At 44.5% G+C, this 22,306-nt stretch overlaps 2 protein-coding genes across 2 annotated transcripts; both read right to left on the bottom strand.

Annotated features, from left to right (window-relative positions):
- Positions 1 to 559: 559 nt before the first annotated feature.
- On the bottom strand, positions 560 to 1,519 carry LOC100539604 (olfactory receptor 5AS1-like). Its single transcript, XM_003206121.5, has one exon. The coding sequence runs from the start codon at positions 1,517 to 1,519 to the stop codon at positions 629 to 631; it is 891 nt and encodes a 296-aa protein (XP_003206169.2). The 3' UTR covers positions 560 to 628.
- A 4,709-nt stretch (positions 1,520 to 6,228) lies between these two features.
- On the bottom strand, positions 6,229 to 20,972 carry LOC100541451 (SITS-binding protein-like). The gene is given in 13 exon segments (XM_085223950.1): positions 6,229 to 8,050; positions 11,471 to 11,650; positions 12,554 to 12,648; positions 12,651 to 12,674; positions 14,404 to 14,540; positions 15,628 to 15,896; positions 16,094 to 16,288; positions 16,825 to 16,904; positions 16,907 to 16,974; positions 17,137 to 17,332; positions 18,104 to 18,275; positions 19,686 to 20,201; positions 20,736 to 20,972. Coding segments are annotated over 12 exon segments (2,049 nt in total). The 5' UTR covers positions 20,145 to 20,201; positions 20,736 to 20,972; the 3' UTR covers positions 6,229 to 7,876.
- Positions 20,973 to 22,306: the final 1,334 nt, after the last annotated feature.

Here is a 22,306-nt window from a genome sequence, read left to right as displayed (position 1 = left end):
TACTCCACTCCATCAGAGAAGGAAAACCATCACCTGAAAGTTTTCAATTAATTTATTCAAGTTAAACATCTGCAGTCAAAAATAGGCATAACTCACTTTCCAGAAAAGATGGATCTCAGTCATGCCTCTGAATAGGTGCTACAAAATACCTCTACAAAAAGTACAGGTGAGCTGCTTAATCCAGAATATAATTGCTCTATTTTTAACAACCAACCGTAATTTCTTAAATGTATGACAGAGGACTCATTATGATATATGCAATTTCAAGGTAACCTTGCTAAATGTAAGAAATGCAAATCTGTAGATGCCCATATGTGGGAGAGATTCCCTTTGGTGAAAGAGCAGACAGATAGGTTCTTGAAATAAAAATTAGCCTTATTTTAGGCTTCTGCCTTAGGAAACTACTCACTACATAACCCCTTTTTTATTTCGAGCAACAACAAAATAGAACTGTGGAAACCAGTTAAGATGGAGATGATAGGAACAACAGGAGCAGGTATTAGACAGATTTAGTGACTTTGCACAGCCCTGAGCCAGAGCTGCCCTATCAGCATTAGATGCAGTTTTTCCTGCTAAGTAAACGACTGAGAAAACACTTTTCTCTCTAGTGACCTTCTTAAGGCTTCCCTCACCTTTTGTTTCTCAAGCTGTAGATCATGGGATTCAGCATGGGAAGGATAACAGTGTAAAACAAAGCAATTAGCTTGTCGATGTCCAATGAATAGCTGGAGCTGGGCCGTAAGTACATGAAGAGGAGGGAGCCATAGAAGAACCCAATGGCCATGAGATGAGAGCTGCAGGTGGAGAAGGCCTTGTGCCTGCCCTCTGCCGCGTGGAGCCGGAGGATGGTGCCAAGGATGCAGGTGTAGGAGATGACGATGACCAGGAAGGAACTGGTTTGTATGAAGCCACACAAGGTGATGAGAAGCACCTCGTTGACCGTGGTGCTTGAGCAGGAGAGCTCCAGCAGTGGGGGAATATCACAGAAGAAGTGGTTGATGGTGTTGGAGCCACAGAAGGACAGGGTGAATGTGAAAGACGTGTGCACCAGTGAGGTCAGGCCCCCGCTGAGATAAGCCCCAGCTACCATGGAGATGCAGGCCCGGCGCGACATGGCAACAGAGTAGAGAAAAGGCTGACAGATGGCCACATAGCGGTCATAGGCCATCACAGCCAAAAGGAAGCACTCGGCATCAGCCAGAGCAGCAAAGAGGAACATCTGTGTAGCACAACCAAAGAAGGAAATGGTGGTGCGCTGCACTACAAGATTCACCAGCAGCTTGGGAGCAATGGCGGAGGCATAGCTGAGGTCTAAGAAAGATAAATTGCTCAGGAAATAGTACATGGGGGTGTGAAGACAGGCATTGAGCCGGACGAGCACGATGATGCCGGCGTTGCCCCCCAGCGTGGTGACATAGATGAGTAGGAAGAGCCCAAACAAAGGAAACTTCACCTCCCAACGGTCAGTGAAACCCAAGAGAACAAACTCAGTCACAGCAGTGTGGTTTTCTTCAGGCATTTCCTGCCTTCATCTTGGCCCCCAGCTCAGCACTGTCCAGCAGGTCGTTGCTCAAGAAACATCATTTGTAGCACAATTTTTTACACATAATATCAAAAGGAACAAGCAGTGACATAGAGCAGAGTCAGACATAACAGTTGAGAAGGACATGGAACAAGAATTTCTGCAACACTAATTACATGGGAAGTTCTCAATTTGAGAGAAGTTAAATTGAATTAAACCTATGTAACATTGGTTCTTGGACATTTTAAAATATTTGAAGCAAAGAATAAGGTCAATTAGAGTTTTACATGTTGCACAGCTGAGAGAAAACATCATTTCATGCAAAATAAGCAGCAGTTACACACCTGAGTGAAGCATGGGGATCTGACACGGGTTCTGTTTTGACATTCTATTGCATGTTGCTCCTCATCTTCTCCTTCCTTATAAACACTTTACATGATGTGAGGGATCGGGGAAGGCCATCTCTCAGTCAGGTCGCTTTTATAACTGAAAGTAAATGATGAAACTGTAGATTGAATATTTCCCACACTGAAACTTTTTAGAATTAATGGCTATGTAATTTTTTTTTGTTCAAGGTATACACTGAGTTTAAATTGTTTTCAAATGTGTGTCGCAGAACACATTCCTCCAAATGCATTTAACTTAATCTTCCATATGCAACTTCTACTCCTCTCAACATGAACTCGAGAAAGGATACATTCGTGTTTCTACTTACAATAGGAGATCCACAAAGAGACATGCAGGCAGAACTCACCAAAATAACAGCAGATTCCAATGCCATGTAGATCAAAACCACAGTGAAACTGAAATGTCAACATTTGCTCCAGATAACCCCAAACAAAACAAGTCAGCAAGAAAACACTAGGAGCCCTTCAGGATAAGTAACCAAATGCAATTCAAAAATAAATCTTTGCATAGATACAGAAAATAAAGGAGGCAACAAATTAGGCTGAATTTGGACATACACAAAAGCACAGCTTCCTTTCCCGATTGCTTCTCCAGGCCTTGCAGCTGGAAGAATTGGCAGCCCTGTTTAGTAGCCTAAGTGCCAACCTGAGTCCTCTCAAGTCCATTTCTAAGGTGGACATCGTTTACAATCACCTGTTTCCCTTTTTTTAGTGCAACAAATATAGACTGGTGAGCAGCACACATCCATCACCAGACTTTCAGAGAAGCAAATCTGAGTAAGCTGAATCATCTCTTCAAAGACCCTTCTGCTGCAGGTGGGAAGAGGACGTGTTGTAGGATGGATGTTATGAAATCAGTGGGGTAGGGGACCACATTTTCTGTTGGAGGAGTTCTCTTAGTCCCAGCTACACTGCATCAGGGAGAAGATTTATTTGCCATCCACAAGTCAAATCTTTTAAGACAGGTGCACTTCAAAAACAAATGTTCTCATAGGTACAGAAAATAAATGAGCTGCTAAATTACTTTCCTTGCCACCTCTCCCTTTCTCATCTTTCACTCCCGTGCCCCAACAGACTGGAAGTCCAGCGTTACTTACTATCTTTTTTGCTGTCCTTCGGAGATGGCATGTCACTTCAACAGAAATGACGGAAAAGTCATCTACTCTCCCTGCAAAACTGGAGCACTGGAAGGAACCTCAGTGATAATAAGACCTGGCAAGAGGTGACATTATTGCAGCAGCCAAATCAACCAGCCACCAGTGAGTGAAGCACCACTGCAGTTAAATGCTGATATTTCCTCTGTTGTTCCTGCTTGCAGCCACCCCAAAGTCAGACCTACCTGGGGAGGGTGTGAGGACTGCCTCGCAGCCAGCTGGGCTTGTAGCCATGGCAAGGTTTTATTACAGCATCTTTGTGACACCAGGGACGTGGTCCCTGCTGCCTCTTCTGCTGGATTACCTCACGGACAAAGGACAGCTGAGCTCTCTGCAGCTGCTGGAAATAGAACTTCAAAGGGTATGGGTTTGCTTTTAGCAGGAAATTTCATTGCCTTCTCCTTTATGAGCTGCAGAGTATGTTGTTCTCCATGCATTTTTAGGTTGGAAAGGAGTTTGCCTTTTTAAAAATAAATAAGCAAACAACTACAACTTACGACACAACTGAAAACATCGTTCATTCCCACAATCACTTAATGCAGCCCATGGAAAAACCCAAATCCAAGCCATTTGAGTCCTGCCTTGTAACAACCAAAAAAATCCTCCTGTTACGACAGGAGAGAACAAAACGAAGACAGAAATGGGACTGCAAACCATGATATAATAGACACAAAGGGAGAAGAGTAACACATGAAGGTGAACACGTTTAGGAAAGAGCACGTGCATGTGAAATATTGGGTATTGATGAAAAAAAAACAGCAGACTGAAGCAGGGTGGTTACTCACCATCTCAGAAGAGGAGAGTCAGAGAGATTATCTGCAATAGAACGGGAAATCATTCTGTGAATGTTACATGTTGCATTTTCCTTTCATAAAGAGAGAAATAACTGATAAATGGCACACACTAGTGGAGTTGTAACCTTCCTTCCTCTGCAAGGGAGCAAGACACTGATGGAGCTGTATTGCAGAAAACCTGTGAAAGCTACATGAGCATGATTTGAAAGGGGCAGCACAAAACAGCCTTTGTTTCTGGTGAAAGCAAAGAATCAACCGAAGCCATGTTTTTGTAGGCTGTTCTTCCAGTGATGAGTTTGTTGGTTACAATTTTCTGCGCGGCCAAATCTTAAAATAGTAATAATATCCCTAAAAGTTCTCCTGTGGGACTCCATAAAGTACCTTCATCAAAGCTGAAAAAGTGTACAAAAAAATTACATCCACAAAAATTCCCAAAGACTCTGCTCATCTGTGCTCATTTTCCATCTTTCTTGAGCTGTGGGCTCCAAGTCTGAGTGCAGTATTCCCAATGGGGCTTTCATCAGAGCTGAAAAAGATGAATAAGACAAAGTACCTGAAGGCAGTTGTCTTACCTATTTATGCTCATCCCAGGCTCCTCCATGTGCAATTTGAGGAACCTGTGTAGAGCTTTTTATAACCTTCAGGGTCTTGTGTACTGCAGTGTTTGGCATTATGTATCTGAGATTTTTCTGCTAGTGGTGTTTCAGCCCAAACTACTGGACAAGCTGAGTATTGGTCAAAAAGCATGGCAAATTGTCTTCCTCTATTTGGGCTGGGCTTGCCCACTGCCCACTGCTGTGTTGAAAGGGAATCTCAAAGAGACTTCTACGAGTTTAGAGTCTTAAAGTTATTTTGAAGAAACTCTCTAAGTCTACTGGAGACTAAAATCTTAGATTTGATCATAGGAAATAATTAAATCTTAGATTTGATCATAGGAAATAATTAAATCTCCTGGTGACAAGGAAAGTCTTAATGTTGACTTGAGGACTTTGTCTTCAAGTCAGCTCTAGATAAGACTTAAAGTGTGCTAGCTACTAAATCTTAAAGTTGACTTCAGGAAAATCTTAAAGTAGAGTTTAGGAAACTGCTGAATTTTGCTAGAGGCTCTAAAGGTAGTCTTCAAATCATCTTTAAGTATATTATACAATTATGTAATTATATACATATTTGTAAGTACACACACAAAATTTTCAAGGTAATTTCTGCCTTTCCAAGAAGAGTTTGTGGCCTGATGCACTTCCTGAGTTATCCACATTCCTCATCCCTGTTGCTGGGAGTTTCTGCTCTAGCAGGTGTACCAAGACTGGATCCATCCAATCATTTCTTTGGGAACACAATGGCTCCTGCCTCATGTGCAAATAAAGCAAGCCCTGGGGCAGCACCATCCAAATGGATAAACAACAACAATAATAATAAATAAATAAAAATAAAAAGCATGGAGATGGACTTTGAAATAGCCAAAGGGCCACTGATTTCAGAACAATTCTGTACCTTTTGGGCACTTTGGCAATCCCCATGCAGATATACAGCCCATAACACCACTCCAGCAGACCTGTAATTCAGTAATGCACCTTGGATGTTATAGCTCAGAACTGGAGCCCAAATGTGCACCACTGACAAAGCCTTTCAATAGTACATCTGAACAGCTTAAATATAGCTTAAAAGAAAAGAAAAGAGAAAGGTCAATAAGATCAGCTCTTGGCTACACAAATGGTTAAAGTCTTTGGCAAGGGAAAGAGCCTTTTAACCTATGTAGAGATAGAAGAACATTATCCATAATCATGGCCAAAATCTCTTCCTTCTATGAAAACCTACCCAAACCACTTCTTACTGCCCTACCAATCTGGAAGATTTAGAAATACATCTGACATAGAATGTGTTGCATAGTAAAAAGGAGTCTAAAGAGTTGAGCAAAATAAGGTACTTAAAGCTCAGAAATAACTACTTGAAGAGCTTAAACTAGCTGTCTTTTTGTATTTTCACTATGTTATAGTGGTTTGTTAAAATTGCAGGCATTTGTAGGTACTAAGTCCCCATTCCAGGAAATTTCTTAAGCATCCAATGAAGCCCCATCCAATTCCATAATTTCAAACTCATGCAAAAGTCATTTCTTTCACCCCCCAAAAAAATCACATGCTGAATAAAATGGAAAAAAAAAAAAAAAGATGCTAGGTTCTCAACCACTTTTGCCACCCATAGCGAATAATGCAGCTTTCATTATTTATGTCCTGGAGTTGTTTTTTGCAAGTGGAAACATTTGTGCCTCTTAACACAGTTACAAAGAAGTAGACATGAAATGGAGAATGCATCACCCAGTGCCCAGAGACACTAAGACCAAGGTGGGCCAATACTTCAAGTCAAGGATACATCAGTAAACACTCCATAAACATTACAATGACTCCATATACAGTCTTTAATATCCAATTGCTCGTAAAGTAGAAAATGCATTAGCAATATGATCTTAGCTGGCAATGACGTGACAGCACCCTTTGTAACTGGAAACAGCCCATTGACACAAACCCCAGCACAGCCGCATCACAGAGCAGGAAACTCAAATTATGCAAAATTCTCTCTAGAAACATGGCCTACCCTATTAACAGTCAGAAACAAATTGGCTACTGACATTGCTACATCACATGGTGGTGTTCTATTTTTTAAACATGCATCATGTGTGAGCTTTTTATTTATTGTTATTATTTTTATCTTCAGCCAGCCACTTGGCCTGGATTCAAGTTAGTGATTTTTTCAGCGGCCAAGAATAGCAAAAACTGATAGAGTTTTCAGTTTGAGTTTGAGGAAGGTTTGGAGAAAGATGCCAGCGCCGTTGGGATTTGCAGTGATTTAATCTGTGCAAAGAGACCTGTGCTCCACATTTTTTGTCCATCTGAAGCCAGTAAGATTTAGGGCTTTATCCTAAACAAAGATCCAGCTCACTGGGTTTTGCTTCAAACCAAGTGAGTGAACCAAAACGGGCCTTTAGTTTCCCACAGAGTGTGATCGATTTGTTAACCTCAAATGCAAGCCTCCAAAACCTTCTCCCTGTTCATTCACGTGCTAATCTGTATCTTGGTTATCTGAAGAGCTAGCATAATCCACTTCAGTGTTGTTCAACATTCCTAACATCTACTTTGCCCATGAAAATCACAGAATATCCCAAGTTGGAAAGACCCATAAGGATCATTGATTCCAACTCCTGGCTCCATACAGCACCATCCAAACATTTTCACTGGACAGGCTGGTCCCAATGGTTCCCACTCGCACCTCAAGAAATAATTGGGAAAAAGCATAAAATTCGACAATTAGTGAAGAGTAGTGTCTTAGGCATGCTGGAGTTTGCCTTGTAGGTAATGCATGGGATGCTGGATCCTGGATTCTTTATCCCAAAGTGAGTGGTCATCCTGTCCATCCACAACAGGCTCTATTAGAGACACTACTTTGCTTCATTGAGCTGCTCTTCAAAATAAACTCACTGAAATTCACATAGTTTTCCAACTGTCGTCCAAGTCACTCACTCACCACCAAAAGCTCTTTTGGAGGCTCATCTGCAGCATCAGATGAGAGAAACAGGTAGCATTTAGTACGTGATGTCCATGCACATCAATAGTACTATCACCTTTACGTTTCCATGTGTATAAACTTGTCTTTAAATGCATAAATCCCATCCCAGTAGGTGATGTTCGTTTCTATCAGATTCTGGAAAATCCACTATTGTGAGGGCTGGATGAGCCCATCCAATTGCATACACACAAACATCTGGGAAAATCCCAGAAAGATTTAGGTAGATGTGGTGTGGATGTGTATTTATGCCCACGCTGTATTGGTGCTATTTAAGAATAGCAGCGAATAATAAATGATCCAAAGAATTTTTGCTGAAGTAATAAAAAAGTAGTCTTGGAAAAGTGCAAATAGACTGAAAAATCTTTAAGGAAGAGCAGACCACATTTGGCCAGTGCTGTTCTGAAGGAGATCAGCTGCTTCAGACCGAAGACAATCTTGAATTTAGGAGGTCTTTACAAAAACTGGCACCTCTTCAAGGCTGACAGAGTAGTTCCTGAGGACAGTGCCTCCATCAAACACACGAGCACTGTTGGTGTCCCGCCACTGGCACCCTTCTCCAGGCAGGTAGATATCTCGCCACGTTTGCCCTTTTTCTGTTATTGGAGCCACCAGGACCTGCAGTGAAACAGGGAAAGAAAAAGTAATTTAGCACCTGCAGGGTCAGTTGAGGCAGTGCAGAGAAAATCAGCAACTTTGGCTGCAAATAAGAGTATCCACATGTGCAAGCAGCAGAGGTCATTGTTCCCATGGGCAAGGTTTACTAAACAAGAGTGGGAAAAGGTGATGTAATGTCCTTTATTTGACCAAGCTGTGAGAGTCTGTCCAACTTATATTTTGGAAGAAAAAACAACATCAACAAGTTGTATAGTCTCCATCCAATGCATATTTTGGAAGAAAAAGACCCCAGCCTGCACCCAAGCCATATTTTAGAATACCTGAACTGAATTAACATCAGAAATCTGAAGATTCCAGAAAACAAAGCTTTGGCCTAAAGGTTGAACAGGCCAGGATGGATGCAGGAAGGCTCAGGCTTACTCAACGCAGCTTTTGAGGAGATTTTATAGAGCTGTGAGGAATTTGGTGGCATACAACCCTATCGTCATGGGAATTTCTCTTTTCTCCCCTGACCAAGTGCTTGGGGGGATCCAGTTGAAGACACTTGAATATGACCTAATCAAGAATCAAAGACATTCTGACACCAAGCCAAGCAGAAACTTGGATTTTAATTAGAAAGAAACATTTTGTGGGATCTTTAGTTCCAGGTTGCTCAGAAGGTGGGATTCCAAAGCCTCCTCTCTGGGAGACTTAGTCTGGATCTAAAGCCTAGGAAGAGCTTTGCTCAGTATATACAACATGATGGATTGTATCTCAAGCAACATGGAAGGGAAACTATGAAAGGAACCATGAAAAAAAACAAACTCCAGGAAAGCCAATGAATGAAGAAAAATGTATCAGAAAGCAGAAATAATGTATGAGATGTACTGATCATTCAACTCCTAGAGCTCTATTTCTTGTACCCTTGGTCAATCCCTTCACTAAATGTGGATGATCCTTGGGCAGCAATGTCCCAAGATGACATCATGGTGTTTGGCTCTCTTTAGGGAACACTTCTGGACCCTCTTGGCTTTTATAAATATATTTGTCAGCACAACTCAACCTCTTACAGCTTCCACTTTCACTCAGACAGCACTGATGTGAAGTGATGCTGCACGTGCTGTTGTTCTTGTTTGTTTGTTTGTTTGTTTGTTTTTTGTTTGTTTAGTAGTGCCACTTGTTTCCTTGCTGTTATGTTTCAACAGTCTTTCCTGGAAGGATTCAATAGGTTGGAAGTGTGCTGCCAAGACATGCGGATTACATGGGTCTGGAAGTAATGAATGTTAAAATCAGCCTAACAAAAAAAAAAAAAAAAAAAAAAATTGGATTTCAAACCAAGATGATCCTCCCAGGCCAGAGTTACTGCAAAAAAAAAAAAAAAAAAAAGTCTGGGTGACAGCTCAGGAGCAGGAAAACATTGGTGATAGCACAAAACCGTCTTTATGAGCACCCTGCAGATGATGCTCGCATGCAACATGATGCTCAGGTTTATCACAGCATCCTAACACTTAGCCTCACCTCAAACCACACCAGTACAGAACCACCTTATGTATTTTCCAGTAAATTACTATTAATCATACTCCAAATGGCACTAAATCAGGCTTTGGAATACATCTGGATTCTTCCAGCTGCCAAAAGCCAGCCTGGAAATCAAAACATCGCCATCTGGGCTCTCCTCCCTGCCAGCTCGGGCTCTTTTGAAGCAAAATCATGTGAGGTTTTGCTGGCCTCATGTGGTGCTTTATCAGAAATGCTTGGCCCTGCCACACTGATGGAGCAAGCCTGATGTTTTACCGTATTTTGGGAGCTCTCAGCCAAGCCATATCTTTGCACCTCCTGGGAGAGAAGGCTGTTTGCTGTGTTTTACCGGGAATCTCACTCTGCTAACACACAGCACATTTCTGTCCTGGCCATTTCCACTGCATCAGGGATTCTTCTATTTGAGTGATTTAGGGAGAAGAAGCTAAGTTTTAACTTGCTTGCAGTTATAACCAATACCATCACCACTGCATGAATATGCACCCTGTAGTACATCAGGATCAAAGAAATGTCTCTTCTCTCAAACAATGCCATTCCAATTCACTTATGCTAAAGAACTGTAGTTTTATAATGTCCCACCTGATTACACAAGCTTGTAAAGAAGTAGGAGAATATTTTATCAGTTTTCTGCAGTGATGTAAATTTTCCTTGAAAACAACCCTCCCCCCCAAAAGATATAAATCAAATATACGGAATTTGCGATAAGAAAATCAAGCCTCTAGATTTTAATATTGCAATATTGGTCAGAGGCTGCAAGCAGAACCTGAGAAGATAGATAACTCTGCAACAGAAATTGCTTTGCTGTTAAAACAAGCAACAAGCTCCTGATGAACTTGGCTTTTGAGTTTTGGATATTCTTAGGTAGATTGTACCTCCCCCCCACTCCTTGGCAGCATCCTGTGCAAAGGCAGCACAAGACTTTGCTGCAAAGTTAATGTTACTGTATGAATAAATAATTGTGTTTTCAAGAAAAAAAAAAATACAATGAAGTATGTCTTTATATTCCTACATATATATACATAGCAACTGCCAAAATCTTGAGCTACTGGGATCCAGATCCAGGCAAAGCAGCAGTGCAAAATAAAAGCTCTCCTTACAGAAATGAGGGGATGAGGCACAATTTTCTCTAAGGAAGTATTTCAGAAGAATCCAACTGCTTTTCGAAGATCCATTTTTTATTTGAGGCAAAAAATCACATTAATTTGTGCCGCCTGTGTGCTAGATGTATACTTAGCAAGTCGTGGTAGAATGATAATGTTCACCTAACTTGTGGTGGCCTTATTAAAATCAATGGCTATACTTACAATGCTTGGGATAAATAATATTTACCTCACTACATTGGAGTAAAACAGATTCAAGTGTGTGAATCCCATAGGCAGCATGTGGATAGAGTAGTCCAGGTAGGACATGAATTTGGAATCCAGAGTCTGTGCTCTCTGTTGTGCCTCTACTGTTCTGGGTGGCATGTAGGAATGAAAAATCCCAAAACAAGGCTAGAGGAACTCTCTAGAGGAATAAAATCAGACTGGGTTCTGTGAGCCATCAACCTTGGATGAACCCTTGGCTTGTAGCTCCAAGTAATGGAATTAAAACCCCCAAAAGATATGAAGGAAATAAGCAATGATGACAATCAGGAGATTCCTTCTGCCACAAAGGGCTAAAAAATACCCTGACATAAAAAAAAAAAAAAAAAAAAAAAAAAAAAGTCATGTTGACTCTCCATTTCGAATACATTCTACATTTCAAACCAACAGGAGCCAACAGGACTCCATCAACATTTCAGTTTTGAGCACCCTCTATTTGAGCTTTGTACTTGAAGAGGGCGTGCAGGAGTGGACAACTGCAGGAAGCTCTGTATTTTCCCAAATTACCCTTGAGGGAAATTGTCTCTACATTCCCTACCTCATCTCCAATGAGAAATTCATCCTCAACGGTGAAAGCAGTCGGGTCCGTGGGGCTGAGCCACCATGCTGGGCGGAAGATAGGGTACCCTGAACTAAGCCATTCCTTGCTATATTTTATGATGACTGGCACCACAAAATCCCTGTGCCTCTGTATGCATTGCCGGGTAAGATTCAGGACCTGCACAGGAATGGGAGATAAAAGGAATACATGGTAAGAGGAATCCACAGCAAAGCAAGAGGAAAGAAAATAGATGTTTCCTTAGGGAGAGATGTCTAAATTGCAATGTGGCAATCCTGATGGCTGACAAATGGGATTGAGATGGTGGATTTTTGCCCGTTTAGATCTGAAAGCTGGCTTGGGGGGGTGACATCCTTTGCGGTACTGATGTCCTTATCCCAAGGAACAAACTCTTTTGTTGCTGGTAAAGCGATTTGATGGCATTCCCTCAATATTTAAGGAATCGCTTCCTTCTTTGAGTGCTCTAATAGCAACACCTCTGGGAAAACTCTCCAAACATTTTAAGAAATCATAGAATCATAGACTGGCTTGTGTTGGAAGGGACCGCAAGGATTAATAATTTCCAACCCCCTGCCACATGCAGGGCCACCAACCTCCACATTCAATACTAGACCAGGCTGGCCAGGGCCCCACCCAACCTGACCTTGAACACCTCCAAATCTTGAAGACGAATCTGTGGGCTTCATAATAGTGTAGATATCAACTATTTGACCAAATAATACTTAAACAATTCCAGTAACAAAAGTGATAGAGGGACAGGTGTGATACTGTCACACCTACAGGCGTTGTGGGTACCAGCATATAGCCAAAATATAGTTGGTTGTATATAGCCAAAGCATCAAGTGGTGAATACTCGCAATAGTTATTCAGAAAAAAAGCAATGTTGAGATCATGCAATAATTCCTTGCGGGCTTTCATGGGTATCATAATTAGTACAGTGAATTTTAGCAGCAACCTTCCCCAACAGGGGCTACTAATGGCTTTTTTTTTAATGGATTTTAGGGTGGAATTCTTCCTTAAGGAACAGATGTGACCTTCTCTGCAGGACATTGGTGTACATACCCAGGAGTCACAGCAGAGCCAGGGTGGTGTGCCAAAGGCCATCACAGGGAGGAACGTCACAATCTGCAACCACCTCACATACAGCTCCGGGTCCCTGGGGTGTCACCAGCCAGGCTGCCTCCTGCCAGGGACAAACAAGGAGATGAGCAGAGCTGCTTGGGGACATCTGATCACAGGAAGGGTGAAAGCAACCTGCTCTCGATGCTAGCAGGATGCATAACCCCACTGCAAGAGCAGCTGAATCCCCACTCCTGGATTTTCCTTGCTTGACCCCTCTTTGAATGTCCTAAATTGTCTGGAGATGGATGTTTAATGGGAAAATACTAGGAATGAGGTCTAAGAAGATAGTTTCTAACTTATAACAGAACATTGTGAAAAGGAATTTCTCTTCTGCAAAGAAAAACATATTGTAAAAATAAAGGTTTTTCCTGCCAATTTGATGTGCAGATCAGAAGCATCATGGAAAAATACTCCACTCTCTCAGTGCTGCCACCTAATTTGATATTCAAGCGGAAAAAGCAGGCGGCACAAGTTTTCACTCAGATTCTGCACTAGGATTAAATTGCCATCACTGAAGTGTAGGTGTAGGTGATGACAACACAACCCAGCAAAGGACAATAGTCAGATAGAACCTGATAGGACAGCAGGAAACCCCAAAACTTGGCTTCACCAGAGCACAAACAGTAGAATGCCAACAGCAAAGGGCAAGGCTGGAAAAAAGCCAACAGTCCTCAGAAAATAACATTTGTCCCCAGATGGGAAGGAAAAGATGTCGGTACCCCACGAATATGTAATTTGTGTCATTATGAATTATGTTCATAGTGGAAAGTAGTGGAGAGGCAGATTATCTACTGGTTGATCAGAAACTGGTTGATCAGTGGTGGAAGTAGATTCCAGTTCCTCCCCAGAGCACCAGTGAGAGGTTTGGAAAGGACAGGAGAGGAGGGGTAAAGAGAAGCATCCCCAGGGGACATCAGTCTGGGGCAGCTTTCCCCAGGGGTGACAAAATCCTGTCACCAAACTGCTCCACGGGGGCTTGCACAAACTACCCTCAAAGCTTTGTTTTTCTGAAGGCTGTGCGCCATGACCCCCTCCATGCAGAGAGACGGAGTCCCTCATCCTCAGTCCCATTGACATTAGCCAGCAGACTTAGCATCTCTTCAGGATGCCACTAGCACACATGATTGCCTGAGCCTTGTTTTCTAAGGAAAGCCAACTAAAAATAGAAGCCAAATTAAAAAATGCTCAACATTGCCCCTTTTCCAGGGCTGTCTGCAGCTCTGCTGGCTCTGATTATCTTCAGCATGGCCTCTGTGATGACTTCTGTGCTTGTGGTGAAGTCTAAACAATACTATTCACCTCCAAGAAGAAGGGAGAAATGAGCTGCTTGACCCCCATTAGATGATTGTGTTTCAACTTCTAATTATTTTTATTTAAAGATCTCATGCCATTGTGCTTCAGAGCAGAAATACAAACTTGGATCAGGACTGCTGGCATTAAGGAATAGCTATTTCCCATTTGGGAGCCCAGGCAGGCTGCTTTCCAGCTGTTAGCTCCCTCCTTGCTTTTGTCGCTCAGTTTCAGCACAAGCAACGCGTGCAATGAAGGATCTCTGTATAGGACATCCCCTGAGAGCTGGCTGCCTGTTAAGATTTACAATGTGGTGTTCTGCTTTCAGTTCCTCAGCCCATTCCCTAGTAACCTTCCATCCAACCAAAAGGGGGCTCTGGGAACAACATGCTTGGTGCCACTCTATAGCCTCTGAGCCCATGCTCCTCTCACATGGAGGGCTACAAAAATCCCCCAAGAAAATACAACAATAGCAAGCGAGGAAGGAAAGAAGACATTACCCACTGTATCAGGGATGAAGAAGTTGTAACCCAAAAGGCTGTAGTGCAGTGCGGAGGGAATTAACCCCTTCAGTCCAGCGTGGCTCCAGTCTGAGTGCAGTGGGCTCATCTGGACAAAGAGTGGTAGATGACTAGATCTAAGGGAAACAAGCACAAACCCAATGTATTTAGAAGGATCTTCATGGAAACCCTACAACTGTCTTGGCAGTCACTACGGTCAAATAGGTTCCTCAGCCACTGAGGACCTTTGTGAAAGGGAAGCCAGAGCTCTCCAACTCATCTCCCACCTGCTGCACCTGCTGAATTCAGCCACTTTAGTTCTTCTTGATGGTGATGGGTGATGATCTAAGTGGTCTTTTCCAACCTTAATGATTCCATGATTCTGGAACATTTCCTTAGATCTCCTGCTCAAAGTTTTCATCCTCCTGGCTTGAATCCATGAGATTTGACACCCCATCTCACACTCATCCTCTTGGGACACCCTCATGGGAGAAGTCTTCAAAAATCATACCCAGGACAGTCCCCTCAGCCCTGGTCCACGAGATGCTCCAAATCCAGAACCTGAACCCCACTGTGATGTATCCTACAGGGAGTATTTCTCCTCCTGGCTTGCATTCATGCTCATCTGTTTTGCATTGAGGGGCCATCATTACTGACAGTGGATTTGTCTGTCTGCCAGAGGGAAAAATTATTTCCCCATGTTATTATTATTTTCCAGTAACACTTCTATGCGTGCAGTTTACTTGGAGGGGAGCATGTCACCAAAGAGCCCAGTATAAAAGACAGAACACTGTCACTGCATTTCTGGCAGCCAAAAAGCATCAGGTCCAAATCTTCATGACAAGACTTAGCTCCATAGACTTGAAGCTCATCTAACCGAGGATTTAGCCCTGATTCTATCCCCTTCTGGATGGGCTAAAAACACCCAGCTATGGGCTATGCAGGTCAGAAAACTGCAGTCATTTGGCACCACAGACCCTTACCACTATGGGGTTTTGCAGGGTTTCCCTCCCTCCTTAAATGCCCATAGAGGCTTCATTGGATTTCTATTGCATCTAGCATTAATACAATTAAGCATCATTGTGTTGGTGCATTTTTATGCCCTAAAGCATTATTCAAAAATAACACTCAAAAAAAGAAGAAGAAGAAGAAGAAGAAGAAGCAAAGAGACAGGAGAATCGCCTTTCCTGATGCTTTCCTGAGCATCTTCTCATTAAAACCCACCTGGCACCGACGCTGATGACAGTGGCATTCCCTAGTTTCACCAGTGCTGCTGCCAGCATCTCAGCGTATTGGTCACCAGCCAGTTCAGCAGGAGGGGACACGGCTTGCTCCAGGAAGGCATTACCCTCAGCACCCTCAAAGATCACGTATGTGGCACCCAACTTGTGCCGCAGGCCCCGGGCACGGGACAAGTACCAGCTCAGTGCCGCCTCATTGGTGATGTTCAGGCGGGCACAAAGCTGTCCCTTCCATGTTGTCAGCAACGGGATCTGCGGCAAATGGTGAGGAATATCAGTCAGACCCTTAAAACATCCAAAAAAAATGTGGGATGCAAGGCTGGAGAAGGGATGACACCACAGCTTGCAGTGCATAGAAGTGAAAAATTCTTCCCCACAAGGTTCCCAGTTGAATAGCAAACTGGTGGGTCATTAAAAATAAAACAAAATAGAGGTGCTGGGTACCATACCGAGCAGCCCCCATAGCGGGGCTGCAGGCTCAGCCAGTAGCCGGTCTCACCGTCCCGCAGCAAGTGCAGGAAGAGCGGGGCAGCGATGCTGGCGTAGGGGGATAGAGTGATGGAGAGCCGCAGCGGGAAGATCATTGCTGGGTCCCAGGCATGGGGTGCGCCATGCCTCTTCCTTCGCTCTACAGGCACGTGGTCCTGAAGGGAATTAAAAAGGAAAAACTTGTTTTGTGGAAATGGCAAAGCCATCGAGGTCAGCAGCACCATTTCTATGGGTAAAACCCCAAACCAACCACAGGCCCAGTGAACCACTGTGGTTGGAAAGGACCTTAAAGATCATTGTACCCCAAGCCCCCTTCCATGGGTTCTAATGTGCCTATTTTTTTAGCTGTACAGGTCCCTCTGGATGGCATCCCTTCCCTCTATTCTACTGACCACACCACTCAGGTTCATGTCATCAGCAAACTTGCTGAGAGTACACTCAATCCCACTGTCTATGTTGTTGATAAAGACATCAAAGTGCAGTGGTCCCAAGATAGATTGTTGGGATTTCCCTTGGGGACACCACTCATGACCATCCTCCATGGGTAAAACCCCAAACCAAGCTTTCCATCATTAAGAAAGGATGCTCAATAAATCTCTCACCCAACTAAATGAATGCTTTTGCATTTCAGAGAGATTTCAAATTATTCCGGGGGCATTCAAAGCACAGGAGCTGGTGGGATGGGATGTACCATGGTGGCAAGTGCAGCAGTTCCATGCTCCCCCAGGGCCAGGACTCCCTCTTGCATGCGATGCCGCTTCAGTCTCCTGCCAGCGATCTCAGACCCCGCTTAATTTTGGCAGCAGAACCCACTGGACCATCATACTGCCAGATAGGAGACCTGTGGGGGAAGAACACATGGGGTCTGCACCTTGGGCTAGCAAAGGACACAGCAAAAGAGTCACACAAAATTTAGTGGGTGAGAAAAAGCAGCAAAATGGAGATTTGTGCCAATTTAAGCTTGGAAAGCAACCCAGTACCATAGTCAGAGGGAATGTCTTACCACAGCAGGGTTGTATCAGGCAATGCCCGTGTTTGCCCTGCCAGCTGGGTGCCCACATGCCGGTGTGCAGTCGTGATGTTGGGGCTGATGCAGAGGATGTAGTGCAGGGGGCCTCCAGCTCCTCCCAGGCAGAAATGCCAATGGCTCTCCAGTGAGAGGACCAGGGACACATCAGGTGCCACTGTCACTGTCACTCCTTCGGGGTCAAAAGAGGGGAAAATAGTTGAGTATCTTTTCATCAGTGGCCATAGAGCAGCTCCAGTTAAGCAAGAAAACCCAACTCTCCATTTCTCCTTTATAACCTCTTTTATTCATTTGGATGTGCTGTATTTCCAGCCTGTTCTCTCTTCATTCAGCTCGTGCACTTGGGTTCTCTTTTCCTAAAATGATTGCTTTGCAGTGCAGATGATTTTGGATAGATATCTGAAGTTTGGCACGCTATGGAACAATCCAAATATCCACCCAAGTTGACAATGGCAGCCTTATCCTAGTCCACATCCAGAATCCCAAATGCATGCTCAGGACACAGCAATAGACACTGTACTGCGCCAAACTCCCCCTGGGGGGCTTTCTGGAATCACTGGCATAGGCTGCTGAGGGAGGTGGTGAAGTTACCATCCCTAGGAGTGTTCCAGAACCATGGAGAGGTGGCTCTGAGGGATATGATCAGTGGGTATAGTGGGGGTATGTTGGGATCGGCCTTGGGATTCTTAGAGGTCTTTTCTAACCTTCATGATCCTATGAGTTGTGAAAACAGCATTGGTTCAACATCCCAATTCTCCCATAAGGATTGGGATCCATCCCTTCAATCCTGCTGCCACTAGTTACTACTAGTTACTAGTTAGATTCTAAAATATCTAGTCTCTGGTATATGAATCCAGTTTTTTAATTGCTTTATAAATGTGTTGATGGATGGAAAGATGCAGAGATTAAACCATAGGAAATCAAACGGGGAAGCAGCAAATACCTGTTGACCCTAAGAAGTATCTCTCCAGCACAGGGCCGTACCCAGTGGGGTTTTTGCTGAAATCTCCACTGACAAAGGGCTGCTCGGGGCTCTCAGCACTGTTGAGGGGCCAACGCTGGGCACAGAGGCTCGCACCTCCATACCATGAGACATTGACCATGGAGAAGCAATCCTGCAGCAGGAGAGATAATGTCATGACCTCATCTTTTTCCAGGAAGAACAACTCCAAGCCCATAGACTTTGGGGTTTTACACTCAATTACCTTTTGCTTTCTGTGCATGACCTGCTAGAAGCTTTAAGCTTTTCCTACTTAGGCAGAAGAGTTGGGCTTTTAGGAAGAAAAATTAATGAAATTCTGCATAAACTCTTTTGTAGGATGTGGGTTGATTAAAGGGATCAAATGTAGTGGGAAAGAAATTGCACCCAGTTTAAGTCCAGACTTAAAGTTATAGACCTTAAAGACCACAAACTCGTTCATTGGAAGAGGAAGGTAGAAGACTGCTGTCCATCCGTCCTACCCCCATTATGCATCTAGATACATCTGTATTCAACACGTCTGGGCAGGGGAACACAAACTCTAAGCCAAAAATTGTTTTAGTTATTAAAAAAAAAGAAAAAAAGAAAAGAAAAATTTCTGAAAAATGTGCTGTTGCGTGATGCCAGTGCTTCAAAGCCTCTGAGAGTTTCCCTTCCCTGCCAAAGAGAGGGATCAGCAGGACTTAGCCAATCGTGTGACTTGGCACGTGGAGATGAGCCCCCAGAAATCTGGGGGAGGTTGGGGTGGGTGGAGGTGGTCTCCTTGCATCCCATAGGGCCCCAACACTGCCCAAAGCCTACTGCTGCTTCGGGGGCAGCGCGAGGTTAAGCCTGACCAAGGGGTGGGGAGTGGAGATGTAAATTATTCAAGTGGAAATGCTGGAGGCCCAGAATAGCTGCACAGGGTGTCAGTTGAACCAGTTACACCAGCTGGGGAGTGGAGGAGAAAAAAAAGTAAACTCACTCTTAACACTTAACTTTCCTCCAGATAATCTTTTCCAAAAAGTTTTTTGAAATTAAAATTGAGGGAAAAAAGATAAATCTATTCTTGCTCATCCCCTGGGGCACCTATAAATTAACATGAATTAACAAAGTGGTTGCTCTCAGATAATGCCATCCACTGTTATGAAACTATGCCAAGAGGCAATTCGGGGCTTTAAAGAATAGAAATACCCCATAGAGGGAAAAAATATCCCAAAGAAAATCCCCATACATTTTCATCCCAGCAGGATTGTGGCTGCGCCTGGGATTGGCAGGGCCTCTCTTGGGCTGTTCCTTGTTTCCTTCACCACTGTGTGCTCCAGTGATTATTTATCTGGTCTCCATATAAACACAGCCTGTGGTTATTCATGAAGCACCAGGAGGAGGCAGTGCTGTGGATACAGGGGGTGCACAGGGAATCAGAAATGGGATTTTCCGCACCCACACCCTCCAGCTCCACAAGATAGAGTACAACCAGGCTGCAAAATGCTGCATTTTGGCCCAAACCAGCTCATTTTGCCCAATGGAGGTAGGTGAAGGAGAAGGGCACGAAGCTCCCCGTTACCTTCAGCACCACATCAGGGCGCAGCGGGTTCCAGCGGACACTATAGCACTCGGTGCCAGGGGCCGGGGTGGGTTGGAGCGAGATGCGGAGCTCAGCCTCCTCCTCCCACGCATAGCAGAACTCCGTGCCGTCCTGCCAGCACCGATCCCGCGGTGGAGGCGGCTCTGAGGCTGGCACGCTACCCACTGTGATGGACACCAGTGGCCGTCCCATCGGCAGCGCCCGCAGGAGCAGGGCACCGCGGCGGCGATCCCACAGCATCCCGCTTGCCTGGCCTCGCAGCATCCACTCCTCCGGGGGCTGCTCCAAGGCCTGCCAGGAGATGATGCCGATGGTCATGGCGAAGAAGACAGCCACGCCGAGGCAGCCCAAGGCACCTTTCCAGGGCTCTGTTAGCTCCCTGATGCCAGAAGTCCAAGCAGCTTCGGGGATGCGGCCGGTGGGGCGAGCAATGGGCATGGCGCGCTGCTGCGGGATGCTCCGAGACGCTCCGCTTTCCTCTTGCTCTCCTTTCCCCTGCAACAGCACAAGAAGGAATTCCTCCTCCCCCAGCCCCCACTCAAACCTTGGATTGCACTGAAAGAATGCAAGGAGTTAAAATTCCAAGTGGGAAGGAAGGGCCCCTCGCAGCTTTTCTTGTGGAAGGGCTGCAAATTGCAAAGAGGTGCTGAAAAAGTCTTGCAGGGTGTTTGGAATAGTGGGGATGGGAAAGGTGACCCTGTAACGTGAAACCGGCTTTCCATGCTCATTTCCCCTTGCTTGAAGAAGTATTTGGTGAATGCACAGAGCAAAGTCTGGCTGTGTTAGCTGAGCCCTTGCATGAGGATGGGGCATCCTGTGCTCAAAGTGGGCACAGGAATATGGGTGGCAATAACCTTTTGGGGTGACACCAACTTACTCCCTTTGTCTGCCTCTCTCCACCCGCTCTGCTGCATTTTGGGGCCAATAATACAGATTTCACTGCTCTGCTGTACCTGTTAGAGACCACAGCCACCTCCCCTACATCCCTTTGTACCCCCCCCTCCAGAAACGCACAGCTGCATTTCTTACCTAAAAGATGCTGCAGCAGCACCCAGGCATAACCACCACCGACCTAGCGCCTCACCCCGAAATTTGGCTGCCGTGGCACAGGGCAGAGGCTCTTGATTCTCTTTCCAAGGAGAACTGTTCCTCCCAACTCCGCAGCCACGTCAGAGACCTTTATAGCCCCAGCAACTTGATCCAAGCAAAGCCAGTGCGTTATCTAAGCTGGGATGGCTCACTGCCTCCCTCCCCAGGCCCCCACAGGTTTCTTACATTAGCAACAGAGCTGAGGAGTTTTCTGATTTTTTTTTTTAAAGCATTGACTTATATGGAAATAACCACAAAATTTTGTTTCTTTGCTGTATTTTAACCAAATTATTAAGGTGGCACTGGATAAGCCCTTATTACACATCTGTGAATCTACAGAGGCGCTGCTAAGCCTCCCCATTCTGCTGATTCTATGCTGATTTGGCTTTTGTTATTATTATTTTGGAGATTTTCCCTCCTGTTTCTCATACTTTGGACATGCCCGAGGTGCAAAGAGCTACTTGCCCCTAAAGCGCTCATCCCACACCCCATACACTCATCCCATCAGTCCCAACAGCCTATGGGCAAATAGGGAATAACTGGGTTTACAAACAATATTGTCCAGCTGAAAAAAAAAAAAAAAGATTTCAAAGACTTTCTCCATTTTGCATAAAGAAAAGAGAAAAGGGCAGATGTGGCACAGAGCAACGTGGTTTAGTGGGCATGGTGGTGGTGAGTTGATGGTTGGACTAAATGGTCTTTCCCAACTTCCCAATGATTCTATGATTCTAAGAAATAACCCAACAGCCCCAATGCCTTGACCCAAAGACAACAGCACTACTCACCCCAGGAAATTCTGCTCTTCAGGAGGTTCTCAGAATGGTTAAATCCTCATGAAAATCTTTCATTGTCACCTAAAAAGCACTTGATGGATTTTTCCCCAATGCATGGCTCCAGAATTAATTTTTCTTTCCACTATGGGCAATACCCAACATGGGAGGTGGGGAAAGTGTGTTGATTGTATGGGGAGAAGCATCTCCCAGCTGCTGACTTGGGCTCCTAAGCATGGAGAAAGGGTTGGATCCAAGATGAAGAGGAGGATGGCAAAGTAATGGAGAGGGGAATCAAGTACTGAGAGAGGAGGGCACAGTTCTCCCAGCTGGAGCTCACTGGGATTTCTGGGAGGAGCTGGAGAGAACCAGGAGGAAAAAAAATAATCCATCAAAGTTGTGGGCTGAGAGCTGGTTAAAATACAGGAAAAAGCATAGAAAAAAATCAACCCACCACGTAATTCAGCCCATAGGATAGAGGCACGATGCTGCAAAATTTCAGAAAAGCAGCGCAGCATTGATGATTCCTGGTTTCTTGGCACCCACAGGGCTGGGAGGGGGTCTGATGAAATTTTTGGCAGCAAGATGAGCTTGGGGAAAAGCTCTCTCACATGGCACACTTAAATCCCAGCAGCCACAGGACAGCAAAGGCCTCCAAGGGTGGATTAGAGGAATTGTGCACAGCAAACCCAGGGGATGCTGCTAGCACATAAAATGCTGGTGCTTAAGTTTATTTTTAAA

Source organism: Meleagris gallopavo, chromosome 5 (genome assembly GCF_905368555.1).
Source record: "Meleagris gallopavo chromosome 5, MGAL_WU_HG_1.1, whole genome shotgun sequence".
NCBI lineage: Eukaryota > Metazoa > Chordata > Aves > Galliformes > Phasianidae > Meleagris > Meleagris gallopavo.
The sequence above is the reverse complement of the archived record's forward strand: the minus strand, read 5'-3'. Positions and strand labels throughout refer to the sequence as shown.